The following is a 17,038-nucleotide window of genomic DNA, read 5'->3' on the forward strand; positions in this document are numbered from 1 at the left end:
GGGGGGGGGGGTCCAAAAATCGTTCACTAGGACAGACCCGAGTATGGACATTGGACATAGAAGAAATTGAAGAAATTTAATTTTCGTACCTTTTTTTAAACAATTTGTCATCATAAAATTGACAGACAGCTTTAAATATGAATAAAATAATATGGTTTAATTATTTAAGAAAGCATTTAAAATTTCCTTTTTCATTTCCTAACAGCTGTTGATGTTCAAATTACAGAAATCCTACGAATTGTGGAGAGAAATTTCAATATTATAGATGGCTGGAAATAGTTTTATATTTAAGGCAATTAATAATGAGCTGACCTGCCGCTAGTCTAGGTCAATTCAATCAGAATCTGTTAGAACAGGATGCTTGAGTTGACCTAAAGTATTGGACTGATGAAACCTCTCTTTTCAGTTCTAGAGAACACGGCACTGTACACTTGGAGCAGTGTACACTTTAACCCGCTCAATTCAAACAATCTCCAAACCTCTCTAGTTAGCTTTGATTATTTTATTAGATTTCACAACTTCTATTTTCAGGCAGAAACTTTTCTTAAGTATTAATCCTATAATTCATATTTCCAATTAAAATCGGGACTATATGTGGATCCAAACGATAAATCTTTGCAATAATAATAATAATAATAATCATAATAATTTAATCAAAATCAATAATCATAATAATAATAATAAATAATAATAATTTAATAGTGAAGCCAAATATATGGATAAATATTAAATATTCTACAGACTTGTAGTAAAATGTATAATAAATGAAAATAATCTGAGTGTGTACACCATAAAGCTAAGCTCTCGTAGCTTACTTCAGAGCGTACTTTGGGAGACGATATGTTGGCCGCTATGGTACATATCTCAAGCTAAATTCGTATTATGATAGCGTACACGACCAATTTAAGAGACGTCAAGTTGTCGACCAAGGAACCGGTCCAGTGGCGTACGGCAAGCATTTGTGAAGGGGGGGTTTTTTGTGCCCCCCTTGGCAACATTGTGCCCCCTTTATTGAAAAAATATTTGATACCTTTTTCTACTATGTAAAAGCTATTCTATGATAGATACACCATATAACAAATGTTAATAAATTATTTATATAATTTTCTTAAGTGGATTCATAAGACACTTCCTCTTAATACTGTGGTGTAAGCTTCAACAATTGTGAAAATAGAGATGGAAACGTTTCTTAAACGATACATATTGTATAATAATAAATAGTGAAATCAAAGATATATTTAGACTGAAGGCAGTATTGATTAAAGCTTTTTTAATGAAACTTTTTTAGTTAAGGGCAAAAGTGAGATTTAAAGTATTTTTATATGGGTCCCCGCCCCTCGTGCGTCCCTGGGAACGGCCTCTGCAGAGTCTGTAGTACGCTGACCCAAGAAATAGTTAGTTGCATTTATTCCTCCCTGAAACTGGAGATCTCAAATTAATATTCTTTTAATCTAAAAATTATTTCACTAACATACTTAGAAATTTAAAATTCTTGCTGATCTTAAGCAATTGTACTGCAGTAAGATTTACAGGGTTCAGAATGGTGAATAAAAACATAAATTGATTTATAGTTATAACGGAAAATCATCGTTTGTAAAGTGGAAGGCATAGAGTCTATGTGAAATGATCATTGGTCAATTATGAAACCAGCCTATTTCATAATTATTTGGTTTTCTTTTAACAATAATTTTTGATTTTCTATTAAATGATATTTCAGGGCCTTTTCTCTTTTATACTTTTTTTTGTCGGCATACACCTTCTTAATAAACAATTTCGTGAGATTAAAGATTGCGAGTTTTTTACCAATTTAAAATAAAAGAAACTGATTGCATCTCGCCAGGTAGTAAGTCCGGGGTGGGCGGTTAATTTATTTGTAAACAAACACAACAAGTTTAGGTTGATTTATTTTTTTCCCCATTATATTCCTATTTTAATTCGTAACAAGTCAATCTAATTAGTATGAAAAAACAGGATGAATTACAGACTATTATTATTATTATTATTATTAACAATCAACCTGTAAGTTGAAATACAATGAAAACAGGGCTGATCGCTCCTCCACTTGCCCTGGTCTGAATGGGATCTAGTGGTTCAGATTTGGCCTGATTTTTTTAGGATTCAATGTGTATACCAGAAATGCGCATGGATACTAGGGGTAAACAAAGGGGGAGCTTTGACAGCCTTTACAGAGAGCGGTACACACCTCCTCAGAACAAAATTTTTGTTAAATGGAGTTCATAAGATCCTGACCAGGGGGTGGAGAGTCTATATATGATTAAAAAAAGAATAATTAAATTTTTTATCCTTTAATAACTTTTTTTACTTCATCTACAGTACACGGAGCAAACTTCATCCTCATGTTTAAAATCTTTGTCAATTTTTGGTGTCCTTCTTGTAATTGAATTATTCTTAACTGCTATTTCCTTTATCTGTTCACCATGGGATTCTAAAATAAAGCTTTCACCATTAAATACTTTTGCTAACCCGGTTATGACTAAATCTTTTTTTTAAGTCCCCTATTATTGAACATGTATAACCATCCAATTTTAATATACTAACTCTTTACTAATTGCAGGATAAAACTGCAAAAGAGTAAAAAAAAGGATTTCAGTGCTTACAAGGCCTCGAGTCATCACTTCCAAATTTTTAGAAAAACTTTAACGTCAAGAATAACAAGGATAATATGTAAAATTATTAAAATTATTTAAATTTTGTATATTTTCATAAAAAATAAAAAAAATATCACAATTTTCCTGTTAAATATTCTCTAATTTTAGCTTCTAAAGATCTTCCCAGGAATCATCTCCATCATCTTCTACTGCATCCTCATCCTCGACATCTTCATCTTCTTCATCAACAACATCCTCATCCCCTTCATTGTCCTCCTCATTGTTCTCTTCATCGAGATCCATCTCTATATCATCTCCATCCTTAATATTGAATTAATTTTATTCTGAACTTGTTGCATAATTTAATACTAAGATTAGTTTCAATAAGATTATACCTCTGAGTTCGAGTTGGAATTGGATCCAAATATACTGTCGTTCAAAACTGAAAATAATTAAGTAAAATATATATTTCTACATACAATTTTTAAGTATAGATCTCTTCGTAAGGAGATATCATACGGTGGTGGGCGATTACATTAATATAATGAAGACAACTTTCGATTTAAATTTTGATATATATCAAGCTTTTAAACACCATGAATACACAAAAACATGAAAACAAAGAGAAGCTGTCGATTAAAAAAGGCTTCTCTATAATTACTAGTAAACTCGTAATTCAAAAAAAGCTTGTTAACAATAAAAACTTAAATAAAAAATCGTCTTTAATATATTGATATAATTGCTTACCACTGTATTATATTTTTTGATGTAACTTATCCCGTTTTTAGCTTGCAATTTCTAAGCTGTCTGACTAAAGATGTTTTTTTACGGCATTATCTTCATATTTTTCGGTTCAAAACAGATACAATAAAAATTGTATCATTCTTTACTTAAACCATCAGCTTGACAAGATCTTAAGGCAATTAATCAATCAAGTTTTAATGATACTTACAATCATTATCATCATCATCATCATCTTGCATATCTGAGAAATCAGGCTGATCTTCCTCCTCCTCATCTCCTCCATCCTCCTGATCCTCTTCCAGATCTCGGACTCGACCAACATCATAGAGACGAACCACACTCTCAACCAGATCTAAGCTTCCCTGAACATAATTCAGAAATTAATTCGGGGTAAATAAACAGGAAAAGTCCGTTTCTCAGAATATACAAATACTTGTTTTTCCACATATTGGAAAGGAGCTGAACATCACATTATATTTTCTCCAAAATTGCACGCTAAAGATAGCACAACCCTGCAAGTCTTCAGCTTTTTCTGGACAAATTTTCAAAAAGGAAATTTAACACTTTTTGACACTTTCTCAAATTACAAATTAAAAAATATCCGCAACCCAATGAACATTTGGCTAATAAATGCAAATATTTAAATTAGAACTGTTAAAAAAAACCCAGATATGTTGGATTAATGGTTTCTTGACCTAACCACGATAAGACTTGAAATCAAAGTTTCCAACCTGCTCAACCACAGCAATATTTAAATCATTCCAACTCGAGCAGAGACCCAAAACAGATTTCTTTAGTTCTATAGTTGCTATACTCGAGTAATCACTGCACTCAAAGGTTCTGAACGATGTATCAAACTTGGGTTCATCATCAAACTCTTGTTCTAGTTGTAAACCAAACATTACATCTCCCGCAGTATTGAACACTATTCTACACTGATCCAGCTGTGGAACAGTCCGTTGCAGGTGAAAAGTTCTGATATCCCAGACCTCGGTGTTGCTAATTATCTCCAACCCTGAGGGATGGAAAACTCCGCTAAGGTTTTGGTTTAGTTTATCTAGCTTGTGAATCTCTCGTTTCATCCTGTAGTCCCAGAGAACTCCGTCGCAGAGAATAAGTTCGTCTGTTGGATCAAAGCACGCCCGGTTATGATGATATTCGTTTGAATATCTAGGTTTGAGAAGTCGAACTTGTTGACTAGTATTAACATCATAAACAGTTGCAACTCCATCAGCTCTAGTTCCAATAACCTTATCCTGGATCAGCTTAGAGAACTCAACATACTCCTCTTCCTTGTATTCACACTTCTCGTCGAAGAACTCCCCCGTGGACCACATTCTTGAGAAGGGTTGTCTCCAAGATGAACTTGTAAGAACTAGTTTGTTATCTCTGCTTGGCTGAATGTGGTTTACTGAACTCTCATGAATCTGATAGGTACTCTCATCTCCTAAACAAAACAAAAAATAGAAAAATAATTAAAAACATTTTTGAATTTGATGAAAACTTACCTGAGTTAATATTATACATCTTCATCTCCCCCATACTAGTTCCAGCCATCATGAATAATCCGTCCCCAGAGAACGCACAGCACGTGAACATATTACTATCTCTCTCGTCTCCTGAAGCTCGGAATACTTTGACGGGTCTAAACCTAGAGTAAAGAAGTTTCCTATCCAACTTTGCTCCTCCTGGTCCCCCGAAAGGTGGAAGATGACGCTTCAAAACTTGCCGGGCGGCAAAGTTTGTCGGAGCTTCTCGTTTAGATCTCTTATCCGGACATTTATGTGGCAAGAAAAGGTCGAATTCAGGACAAGTTGTCATGGGGTTTTTACACATTGCATGCTTGTTACTTAAATAGTCCGATACAAGGGAGGTTAGGGTCACCTTTCTCTCTTGCTCCGTAGGTTCAGTTGCTTGCTTGCCCCCGGTAGCCGTCTCATAAGGTTTAGGCGTGGTTCTTAACTGAAAGGGAGTGGTTGAGGCAGATCTTGGAGTTCTATTGATCCTTATAGGAAGACTAGGATTTGGTACGCGCTGTGGAGTAATCTGTGACATATTCTGAACCCTGCTCTGGATGGATCCTCGTGATGCAGGAGTGAATACTTGTCTCGGAGTAAGGGCGGATCTAGGTGGAGGAGAGAGAAGAAGACGACGAGCAGGGAGAGGAGTATTGGAGCTAACCATACTCCCAGAGTATACTGCTGGACAATTCTCAGATACTAGAGGAATAAAATCGGCTTCTTTTCTCAGCATTTCAGCTGTTTTCTTTAGTCCACTCAGTAGGAGATGTTCATGAATAAGTTGATAAAGTTGCTTGTTATTGAATCTGATTTTTGTATTGGCTACAACCGAGGCTCTGTGCAACATATCCAATGTGATATCATGATTATCATAGGATTTCTGTGATCCTGGACCCGACACCTTTTCCAGCAGTTCCTGGGCGTACTTCTGGAATTTCTGATGCTCTGCGATATTATCCGGGAGTACGGGTTCTCTCACCAGCATAGTTAACACTCCGTTATTGAATATTGGCAGTTTGGACATGATCTGGGTGGCAGTTGTAGATCTAGCTAATCCAACCAGGACTTGGCAAGCTAGAGCGCGAATCCTATCCGCGTCTGATACAGGTGTTTTGGTTTGTATTAGCTGGAGCATGGTCATTATACCGTTATTAGATCGGAAACATTCCCACACTCTGTTGATAACATCATCGGAGCATCTTCTTTTAGTCGCGCTCTTCTCAGGTTGATGTTTTACGCTTCCAGGTCTACTGATTGGAGCACAGATAATATGACAGAGAACCAATAGCGCCGCTTTCTGAACATTAGGATCGTTCACAACCTCGCCTTCGGCGCACGCTAAAAGAATGAGAATTCCGTTATTTTTGTCCTCAGGAGTTTCCAAGTTCTCACAGAGTGTGAGTTGAACCCTGGGAAGGATTGAGCAAACAGAGAGAATATCTAGACCTGGCTTTACAGTTTCTTCTTTACCCAGATGAATCCAGTCATAGGATTTAACAATAATTTGAAGCAAAAGTTCTACTCCACCGAGTTTTATAAACTCATCGACTGGAGGCCATCGAGCTCTGAAGTTTATTAGTTTGAGCATTGTATCAATTTTATCTGTGACTTGGTTGGGATCTAGTTTGTATGGTATCCAGGTGGGTCTGGGGGGCTCCGGAGAGAACCCGTCCTGTTCCATGGCAAGGGTTACCTCGCTCTCACAACGGATAGCAAGATGAGTTTCGAAATATTGTTTGAGCGAGTTTAAAACAGATTTCACCATTTGCCGTTGAATAAATAATTCGTCGTCATCCAAATCCCCTGCGTCGTCCAGTGGTCCATGAATTTTGAGAGTGGAGAGGGAATTATAAAGTTTACGCAATCCGTCCTGAAATATTTAAGATATCAATTCGTTATGAAATCATTATTCAAGAACCAAAATCTCACTTATATCAAGGACCCCGAATATTACCTGAGCATCGAATATATCGAGAATAACTTTGAAAGGAAAAGCTAAACCGAAGAACATGATTGCATATTGTCTTCCTGTTGAGTGAGAGCACTCCAGTAACCACAAACAATACCTTAAGTAAAAAGTTTATTTCTATTCATATTGATAACAAGGACGACAAAAACAACGAAATAATGATTATAATCATAATCGAAATAATGATATCCTACTTGACTAATCTTTCTAAAGTAAGATAAGGTAGACCACAGATTTTCTCCATGGTATCCGAGTCACAGGCAAGGTAGTAGATGCACAGAGCGGATCCAGTGGCAGCTACAGATGGGCGAGGCATCTCCATCAGTAGATCAAGACCACCTTGTTAAATTCATTGTAATTGTTTTATGTTCTACAACGTTTGATAGCAATATCCACGTTAACTTTTGAATTTTGGAGAAATTAACCCCTCAGTTTTAGTTAACCTTGCTGGGTTCAGACAACGGAATGTCTTAAGAGGAATTAGTTGAATCCTTTGATCGACGGAACGTACAAATAACTGCTTAATCCATAAATTAGCAACATGTAAGTTTAAACTTCCGGTGTATCAAACCTGGATAAGCTTACTCAGTTATATTATCTGTACCTGAGTAAACCCACTCCAGAGTAAACTTCTTATGGCAGAAGAGTGAGCCGAGTAATCTCAATGCCTCGAAGCCAAGACGCGCATCCCGCGTTTCTTTAACGTTAATATATTTCTTCAAAACCGTAAGAATCTGACTTTCCTGAGCCATCGGGAGAAAATCCTGCCATAGAAAAATCTATAAATACCCAATCTTGGATAGGTGTGTATGCTTTTAAGAAAGATTTTTGATATTCAGGGGAAAAAAATTGAAAATAGCACATCAAAGGCAGATTTTTTTTATGCTTTTTAATCTTTGCACCCAAGAATTAATATATTTTCCCATACAAATCATTATTTTCATGGAATACAACCACAAATAAATTTTTTTGGGTATTGTAAACAATTATAAATCTGTAAAGAATGGTTTTTAGAAAGGGAGAAGGGGGGATTTTTCAATAAAATATACATTCCTGCATACTTATGATCTCTTTTTGGGAGGATTTATAAATAGAACAAAGGATAAATGGGTGATTTGGGAAAGTTACCTGATACTCAGCTAGCGGGGTAAGTAGACGCATGATGAATATCTGCTTGGTCTGAGTACTGATCGGAAATATCTCAAAGTGTCCGATAATATTGAGTTCCATCTCCGCCCAGGAACTGTTGGAACTCTCTCTACTCGGTCTTAAACATTTTCAAAATAAATACTTAAACATTTTCAATAATGTTTCTAACTACTTTGAAAAATTTGTTTCTCATCCAAGAGGTTTGATTTCTTTAACTAGACGCATAATATGTTTGGATCAAGTTAAACACTTACATTGCAGAGTAGGAAGGTGACTTGTAGCGTCCCGGCCAACCAGGGTTCAGAGAGTTTACTTGTTTTTCCGACAATATTTCACTTTAACATTGAAAACAATTATTAACAGAAGTAAAAGGGATCTCAGAGGGACGAAATAAGGAATTATGTTTGTTTTTGAAACTTTAAAATGGGCGGAATATGTTGAATCATTCTCATCTAGAGGGAAGATAAACCGATCTCTCATTGGTCGAAATATTGGATATTCAGAGATAAGTAAGTAACTATAATTGGTGTAAAGTTTGGGGAATTGATCGGTAAATGTCTCCGAGAAGGAGAGAATGAATTAAGACTCATTCTGTCTATTATAGAATTACGGGATGAGGATTGGGTCCTGAGAAAGGATTAATATAAGCAACAGGATGGAAATGGATAATAGGATGATCAGGGGGTTGATAAAGCTAATAATAACTGTCCACATCGAGGAATTAGGATGTGAATGATTAAAAGAAATGATGAAAGGAGTTCTTATCATCAGGAATTGATATAACTGTGATTGTTGAAGTTACAATAACTAGGCTTTTAGGGGCGCTTCGCGGCCATCTTCTACTTAAATTGTGAACATGTTCTTTCTGTTTACAGTTTAAAACGAAGAAGAAAAAATTTGTGGATTTTTAAAAAAAATTTGCGGATTTTCAAGAATTTAATATTTTTACAAACTTAAAAACCTTTAAAACATTTTTATCATTCATAAACCTTCCATGTGGTCACTTGATGTCCCACACATTTGGGCCCGATCGGTTCAGCCGTTTTGACGTTTAATAGATACAAACAAACAAAAAGACAGACAGACAAACCAAATTTATATATAGACTAGCCTTCGCGCCCATCTTCTAAATTAATTGTGAACATGTTCTCTTTGTGTACATCGTAAAACAAAACAAAAATAATTCGTGGATTTTCACAAAAAATTTCGTGGATTTTCAAAATTTTAAAAAATTTAATGGAGATCGAATTTTGATGGAGACAAATATTTTAAATTTTGATCATTCATAAACCTTCCCTGTGGTCACGTGATGTCCCACAAAAAATTTGGACCCGATCGGTTCAGCCGTTTTGACGTTTATTGGATACAAACAAACAAAAAGACAGACAGACAAACCAAATTTATATATAGATTACCCTACCCGTTCATATCTTCAACCTTGTCCATCTTGCTCAATCCGTTGACTGGGGAGGATTCAAGGGATTTAACCTGAACCTGGTCCGCAGGTTTATCTCCAGTTTCTTCAAAATCCTTTGATATCCTTCGCTTTTGAGGACTTTTAGAAAACAGGGCAAACGGGCGTTTGAATAACTCTTCTCTTTTCTTGATTCTCTCCTCTTCGCCCAGAACTTGGAGTTCTTTAAGTTTCTTGAGTAGATCCGGAACCAGCTTGGAGTTCCTATCTCTAATCTCAGTTTCAGAAGCAAATTCATGCTGCTCCATCACCACGGCTAGAATACCTGGAAACAAAGATATTTAAGAAAACAAATCAGGAATACGGATAATAATGAACCCCGATCTTTAAACTGTGAAAGACTTATTGTACAATAACAGATAATGAAACCAATTTACAGACAAATGATGACAGAAGATTTATGATGACTATGATGGGGGGGGGGGGTCCACGGCACATTTAATAAAAAACTACCCGTCGCATTTGAATACAAACAAACCCTATCCTACCACCCTTAGGTCTACACTACACATATTGGACTCATAATTGTTTAGTATCTATTTTGTAACCTGTAGCGAAGCTGGTTAAAGGTTCCTGAGCTGTTTCTACCCATCTATAAAGCTGGTTCGTCAACCCGTCTGTTTCCTGCAGTGTTGAAATCTCTAATCCTAAAATCATCATTATTTTTGCAACAATAAATTATTAGTTTTTTCCCCATTTTATTGCAAATAACTCATTATAATTTTAAGGATTAATACCTGGCATTATGTCCAGAACTAATCTACAAGCAGCAACATTCAGATCAAATGAGTTCTTGTCGATCCCTTGCTTCATGAAGTGGGTTTCCCGGAGATACTTTTGGAACAATTCCTTCACTAGGTTCTCCCGCTTAAAGAAGGTTTTCAAGTATATTCCGAGCTGACAAGTGTTATCTACACGGGACGGATGTCTCTCCTCGAAAGGATCAGGATCGCTCGCAATGTACACATTGGTTTCTTTCTCCAGGATATCGCACATCTTGTGAAATATCTCAGACGGATCAAAACTGTTCTCCTGGACGTGTTCCTCCCAGCTCTTCATCAGCTCCTGAGATTAAGAAATTCAGACTTCAATTTTCTAATCCCAATATTTTTGCAACACAATGGTATAAACCTTTGATATTTCAAACATAGATTAATTGATCTTACAGAATTTTTAAAGTTTGAAATATCGGTCTACGACATCGGGTTGCAAAAATATAGGAAATACAAAATCAGAGTATGTGGCAAATACTCATGCTTTTATTGGGTTTCAGGATAAAATGAAGAAAAAAGGAAAAAGGATAGGGAAAAGGGGGAAGGGAAAAGGGTAGGGAAAAGGGGAACAGGGAAGGGAAAAAAGGGAAAAGGGTAGGGAAAAGGGGAACAGGGAAGGGAAAAAAGGGAAGGGGGAAGGTAAAAAAGGGAAGAGGGAAGGGGAAAATGGGAAAAAAAACACAAAAAGCAGTATCAGAAATGCTTAAAAAAAACTCAGGGAGGCCTTGAAGTTGCCCATTTTAAGGCAACAAAACGCTCTATTATACGAGCGGGGGAAGGCAGGCGGCCATGAGCCACCACTATTTCCCCTTCCGTGCCACATATTAGCTTTTTTCTCTTCCGGCAGCCATGAGCCACCACTATTTCCCTTTACGTACCACCACATTTGACTCTTCCGGGCAAAACTACTTTTTTAAATGGTATATTTAGGGCCTTTAAAGTCTGATTTTAAAAAATCCAGCCGCGTCACTCAAAAAAGCACAACTCAAACCATTTTTTCAATTCAACTTAAGATTAATATTTTGTGTGTTGAATTCTTAGACTGTTTTACAATGAAATTTTTGACAAATTTGACTGAGTATTGCATCTTGAAATATCACAAAGTTGGTTAATGAGTGATTTTAAGATGGGTTTAGTANTTATCAGGCAAGGCTCAAGGCAATTTAAAAACTTATCTTCAAATTAAACTAGCCCCCAAAAAAGTTTTACATTTTTTTTTAAATTGTGCATTAAGTCTTAGTAAGTCTTAGTACGCCAATACCCCTTTGCACCCCCCTCCTATACGCCCTGTAAGATTCTAAGAGAAAGAAAAAATATTAACCTGACGTTGTGCTGTTTAAGCTGGTCGTGTATCAGAGATATCTCTCTGGCCGCCAGCCGACAGAAAGGTCACCCAAACCTGCGAAATGAAAATAATTACTTGAGAAAAATAGTGTGAACTTTTTAGCAGTGCTTAGGATCCGGATATAAATTTGAAAACTTTGATTTGTCAAAAAAATTCAGTAAAGGGGATGGTGGAGATGGCACAAATGATGTAAGGGGGGGGGGAGGGGCTGCCTTAATTTTTGATTCAAATCTCCAATTTTTTTTGGCTGCACGCCTAATTAGTGATCGAAATTCCTAAAATAAAATCAAAATTGAATTTTAATGTCCTCTAATGACCTCCACAAATAGAAAATATTTTAACTATTGCTTTATGCATATCAAACGAAAGCTAGGAACCCAGGGAATACAGTATCCAGTGTTTGACCTCTAATAAAATGGGAAGAGAAAAGAGGGAATTGGAATAAGGCAGGGAAAAGGGGCAAGAGGGAAGGGAAAAGGGGAAAAAGGGACAAGAGGGAAGGGAAATGGGGATGGCAAGTTAAAAAAAAAAACACAAAAAGCAGTATCAGAAATGCTTAAAAAAAACTCAGGGAGGCCTTGAAGTTGCCCATTTTAAGGCAACAAAACGCTCTATTATACGAGCGGGGGAAGGCAGGCGGCCATGAGCCACCACTATTTCCCCTTCCGTGCCACATATTAGCTTTTTTCTCTTCCGGCAGCCATGAGCCACCACTATTTCCCTTTACGTACCACCACATTTGACTCTTCCGGGCAAAACTACTTTTTTAAATGGTATATTTAGGGCCTTTAAAGTCTGATTTTAAAAAATCCAGCCGCGTCACTCAAAAAAGCACAACTCAAACCATTTTTTCAATTCAACTTAAGATTAATATTTTGTGTGTTGAATTCTTAGACTGTTTTACAATGAAATTTTTGACAAATTTGACTGAGTATTGCATCTTGAAATATCACATAGTCTAATAATTATTCAATTATTGACTCATTATACTAAATCCATCTTAAAATCACTCATTAACCAACATGAAAAATGTAATTTAACCAAGGTGTGGACTCTAGTCTAGACTAACCTGAAAGGTTGGTTGAGGATCAGGTTCCTCATTGTCTGCGGCCATTTTGTCTGAAAACATGATATTTATTAATGAACAGCTGAACATCCGGATCCTGACAACTAAATTTCTGTCAGACCCTTCATATGCTGGTCAACATACACATCATGCTTATATAATATCACAGTGAAATCACATTTAATCAAGTTTCGTAATCAGTTAACTAATAAATCTAGATTGGTCAAGTTTTAACTTGGTGTACGAGTATATGAGAAAAGAAACATCCTGGAAATTGCGTAGAATTTGTGCAATTGAATTAAATTTGATTGGATGAGTAAATGCAACATCAATATATTAGTGTCAGAGGGTAAATAAAATATATCAAAAAAAAATTTAGTTGGTGACTAGACAGAAACAAATTGGCTTTTACTGGTGCAGTAATGAACAATCATTAAATAAGATTTGATATAAGGATTAGGAGTTTATAGAAGGAACTGGAGTTAGCGTTGATATCAAGAAGCGGGAGTTTTTACTAGGAACTGGGGCAAGAGTGGTTATCAGAAACTGGAACAGGAGTGGATATCTAAAACTGGAACAGGAGCTGATACAAGGAATTGGAGCAGGAGCTGATAAAAGGAACTGGAGCAGTAGTAGATTTAAGAAACTGGAGCAGGGGTTGATGTAAGGAACTTGAGCAGGAGCTGATAAATGGAACTGGAGCAGTAGTTGAATTAAGGAACTGGAGCAGGAGTTAATAGAAGGAACTGAAAAATGATTTATTTGCGGAACTGGAGCAGTAGTTGAATTAAGGAACTAGAGCAGGAGTTAATAGAAGGAACTGAAAAATGATTTGTTTGCAGAACTGGAGCAGTGGCTAATTACAGAAGTAAGTTGATTCAAGAAACAGGAGGATGAGTAGATGGAATGAACTGGAGAATAAGTGAAGAGGAGGAACAGGAGCAGCTCCTCGGTGGATGTGAAAACAGGAAAAAATTAAGAAATGCCAAGGGCCTCCAATATCTGCTGGTTTTCAGGATGATCAGAAGGTTCTTCTTGTCTGAAATTCATCAAATTATAAAAAATTTGCATTCTTGACAAAACGTTCGGAGATTAATTTTAAATCTATTTACCTAAAGGAGAACATGAGAGGATTTCCTCCTGCTCCGACCACCATACAACCTCCGTTCTGGTATCCATCCCCTTTCATGTCTCCACCAAGGTTTAAAGACTAAAAACGGTATTTTTAGAAATTTTGGAGAATAAATAAATAAATAAGAGCGGGTCTAATATATACCTTCGCCTTTGCGTTTGCTTCTCTTGTTTTCTTTGAGAAGATTGCAGGGAACAGCTGGAGAAAAGTCAGACGCTTGAATCCAAGATTGGAGAACGCTTTCTTGTCCACATCTACAAATAGTTCTCCGGAGAAGAACTCTCCTAGAACAAACTCCTCCAACCCTTGAGGTTCCAAACCAACGGCAATCAATCTTAACAAAACATTAGGTTATTCTGGAGTTAAAACATCCCCTTTTACAGAATAACCTGGATCCGGATCAAAACTAAATGGATCCCGAGCACTACTTTTTACTTTTAGCAAAAAAATAATTTGAAGATATAACACAGTGAATAAACGCCCGCCAATCAAATCACGAGTAACCAACATAACAAATAAACCGATCGATAAACGACTGATTTACCTTCTGAGAAAGATGATAACACATGTTTGATCTGTCCAAAGTTTCTTGAAAGTAATCTCTGACTCTGTGATCGCATCACGCACAACATTATCCGCTATCTTAGCAGGATCCATTTTATCTGGAAAAGGTACAAATTTTAACTCCATTAAATGCTTTAACCTAAATTATTTCTAGATGATATCTTCCATTCCATCGTCTTCTCTCTCACCCAACATTGCAAAGAGATCATCTTCCTTACTCCGCTTTGGTTTAGATCCTGTCTTTTTATCAAAGTCTGGTATAATTGAGTCCTCTGTATCAAAACTATAGATCCATCGATCTTTATCAATTCCGTCCCAAGCATCAAGACTACGCTCCATAAACTCTTTGTTCATGGCGTCTACGTTTACCGGGACATCCCACTCAATAATCCTCTCCTCGTTCTCCTCGTCGTGCAACCAGTCGTCGTTATAGGGAGCGTGGAAGTTGTCTGCATTGTCTGCGTTCTGTCTAGCAGTGTGAATAAACTGGTTTCTAGCTCCTAGCCCACCCTGAGAATGAAGATGAAAATGAAGATGAAAATTCCAAACAAATTCTAATTAATGTAAGTTGGGAAAAATAAGGTTTTGAGTGCTTGCAAGGTTAAGTCTGATTCTTGTCTTGATACACACCCCCCCCCCTCCCCATCCGGAATTTGAAAAATGATATATACCCAATTTAAAAATACCTGATAAGCTGCATAATTTGTCCAAGCTGCTTTATCCGCCCAGTAGGATTCATAGAAATATGAATATTGTCCTCCACCTCCTTTCTTCCCAACCTCATCCTCCTTCCCAGCCTTGTTCTTCGGTATAGCCATGGACACCTTGATCGGTTTATCTCCCATTCCTCGGAAACCGTTCATATGGATTAGCGCGTCTCTCTGCTCATCCTGGTTTGTGAAACGGACAAATCCGTAGGGTTTCCGTCCATGACTCAAATCTGTCATAACTTTAGCAGTCTTCAGGGAGTCGAACCTTGACGCAAACGTTTTGGTCAAGATTTCATCGTCACAGTTGTCCGGTAGATCAGTCACCCAGATGGAGAACTCGCGCTCTGAGAATGGATTGTTCCCACTAGCCTGGGCCGAGGAATGGTTGAGCTGAAACCTGACTGGAGGTTGACTGTTTGGAATTATCTTTCCGTTCAGTTTATGCATTGCTATCAGAGCGCTCGCGTCGGAATCAAAATATATAAATCCATATCCAGCAGTTTCTCCGGTAAACTTGTTCTTCACAATCTGAATAGACTCTACGTCGTCCTCCCCGAGGCTCTTGAACGCGTCCTTAAGGAACTTCTCCGACATGTAGTCCACAAGTCCCCCCATCCATAACACTCCTTCTTTCACCCGCGGCATTTTATCTGAAGTAAATTTATATGTTATTAGTATACATTCATTTATACAAACAATGTAGCGAAAGATTGAAAATACTAAATAATTTGAAAACTAAAATTATAATATGAATTTTAACTTTGTATTTTTACAATATAGTCCCAATAAATTGCTTATTCTTATAGGTATTATTGTTAGTTCATCTAATGAAATCATTTTACATGTAAGATCAACTGATACATAATCAGGGGTTTAGGAATAGGTTTAATCACAGATAAAATGTAGTCAATAAAAAATAGTTCACGAGAGTAAAAATAGATAAATGAATGGAAGCCAATGATCATGTGAAATTAATAAAAGTTTTGCTATACAATAATCAATTTTTAAATCCTAGATTAGTTATACATTTAACACGTTTAGAAATATCGGTCGCACAAGTCGATCTATGAAATTGGTTATTTAATTTTATTTTGTACACTTAGTTTAGAATAAAAAGTCAAGGTTTAGGTTTTAGGATAAAATCAAGTCAGTTTAATTCATAATTGACGATAAAAACGTTAAAAACGTCACAAACAACGTCCGGGTAAACGCGTCATATGAAAACCTGATTCTGATTTAATTAAAAATATCATAAGTCGGTCTCCTCTACAACAGCAGGACGTATTATTATACGAGAATTCAGAATCCGACAAATATTTCTCGCTCTCTGAGGTTTTCATCCTGAAGGATAAGACCGTTCTCTACCAAGGTATGGAGAACCTAAAATATCGAGCTTAGATTTGCCATAATAAGTTTCTATAGATTTCAACATTTAGTAATATTTGAAAATGGCCGTCAAGGTCTGAAGAATAAATAATGTGGAAATATACCTTTTCTGTGATGTTCGCAACGATATGATTAGTTCCAGGTTCCCGGACTAGGTTGAGAAGGACGGAGTGACCTCCTTGATCCTTTAGCATTGAACAATACCGACGAGGATTGCGGGAGCAGACGTGATGGATCGCCCAGATAGCCCACAGCTGAACTGATCTATCCTGGAACCACAAGAACAGAATGAAAACCAATATATTATATCATACTGGATCAATATCCCAAAACTACTTAAAAGATGTTGATATTTAAAAAAAGATTGACAGGAGCTGAATTCTAAAAAAATATATTTTACATTTTCCCCCATAGAGGGTTACCTGATGGATATTAAGTAAGGAGAAGAACGGACTAAATGATCTGTACGCAACCATCTCTTCCTCAGGAAACTTCCAAGCTGATACAATCGCCCAAAGGTCACAGGAGAGAACGTTCTAACAATACATTCAATCAAGAACTCCAAGACCGAAGAATTGGATTTGCCAAGATGGTCGT

The 17,038-nt window shown here is 36.6% G+C and overlaps 5 protein-coding genes across 6 annotated transcripts in view; all 5 read right to left on the minus strand.

Moving 5' to 3' along the window:
- Nucleotides 1-422, minus strand: part of LOC111699655 (double-stranded RNA-binding protein Staufen homolog 2) — a 37,917-nt gene extending 37,495 nt beyond the window's left edge. For both annotated transcript variants that reach the window (XM_023470378.1, XM_023470377.1), the window contains exon 1: nt 313-422. The gene's annotated coding sequence lies outside the window, so the exon portion shown is untranslated. The remainder of the gene's footprint in view (nt 1-312) is intronic.
- Nucleotides 423-2,679: 2,257 nt separating this feature from the next.
- On the minus strand, nt 2,680-12,739 carry LOC111699681 (DDB1- and CUL4-associated factor 1). Its single transcript, XM_023470406.1, has 14 exons — nt 12,653-12,739; nt 10,203-10,530; nt 10,014-10,112; nt 9,412-9,730; nt 8,246-8,326; nt 7,971-8,109; nt 7,447-7,606; nt 7,037-7,181; nt 6,828-6,939; nt 4,862-6,743; nt 4,085-4,800; nt 3,562-3,715; nt 3,005-3,051; nt 2,680-2,930 (listed from the first exon to the last, which is right to left on the minus strand). The coding sequence occupies exons 1-14, from the start codon at nt 12,737-12,739 to the stop codon at nt 2,781-2,783; spliced, it is 4,419 nt and encodes a 1,472-aa protein (XP_023326174.1). The 3' UTR covers nt 2,680-2,780.
- LOC111699676 (prostamide/prostaglandin F synthase) lies at nt 12,702-14,438 on the minus strand. The gene is made up of 4 exons (XM_023470400.1): nt 14,326-14,438; nt 13,926-14,115; nt 13,762-13,859; nt 12,702-13,688 (listed from the first exon to the last, which is right to left on the minus strand). Exons 1-4 carry the CDS (start codon nt 14,436-14,438, stop codon nt 13,625-13,627), a joined length of 465 nt encoding a protein of 154 aa, XP_023326168.1. The 3' UTR covers nt 12,702-13,624.
- A 4-nt stretch (nt 14,439-14,442) lies between these two features.
- LOC111699688 (tRNA selenocysteine 1-associated protein 1) lies at nt 14,443-15,711 on the minus strand. Its single transcript, XM_023470413.1, has 2 exons — nt 15,032-15,711; nt 14,443-14,855 (listed from the first exon to the last, which is right to left on the minus strand). The coding sequence occupies exons 1-2, from the start codon at nt 15,698-15,700 to the stop codon at nt 14,496-14,498; spliced, it is 1,029 nt and encodes a 342-aa protein (XP_023326181.1). The 5' UTR covers nt 15,701-15,711; the 3' UTR covers nt 14,443-14,495.
- Nucleotides 15,707-17,038, minus strand: part of LOC111699682 (protein zyg-11 homolog B) — a 7,115-nt gene continuing 5,783 nt past the window's right edge. The window contains exons 12-14 of the mRNA XM_023470407.1: nt 16,864-16,977; nt 16,546-16,710; nt 15,707-16,435 (exon numbers count right to left, since the gene is read on the minus strand). Coding sequence (XP_023326175.1) covers nt 16,355-16,435; nt 16,546-16,710; nt 16,864-16,977 — 360 coding nt within the window. The 3' untranslated portion in view covers nt 15,707-16,354. The remainder of the gene's footprint in view (nt 16,436-16,545; nt 16,711-16,863; nt 16,978-17,038) is intronic.

Source organism: Eurytemora carolleeae, unplaced genomic scaffold, assembly GCF_000591075.1.
Source record: "Eurytemora carolleeae unplaced genomic scaffold, Eaff_2.0 scaffold279, whole genome shotgun sequence".
In the NCBI taxonomy this organism is placed as follows: Eukaryota; Metazoa; Arthropoda; class Copepoda; order Calanoida; family Temoridae; genus Eurytemora; species Eurytemora carolleeae.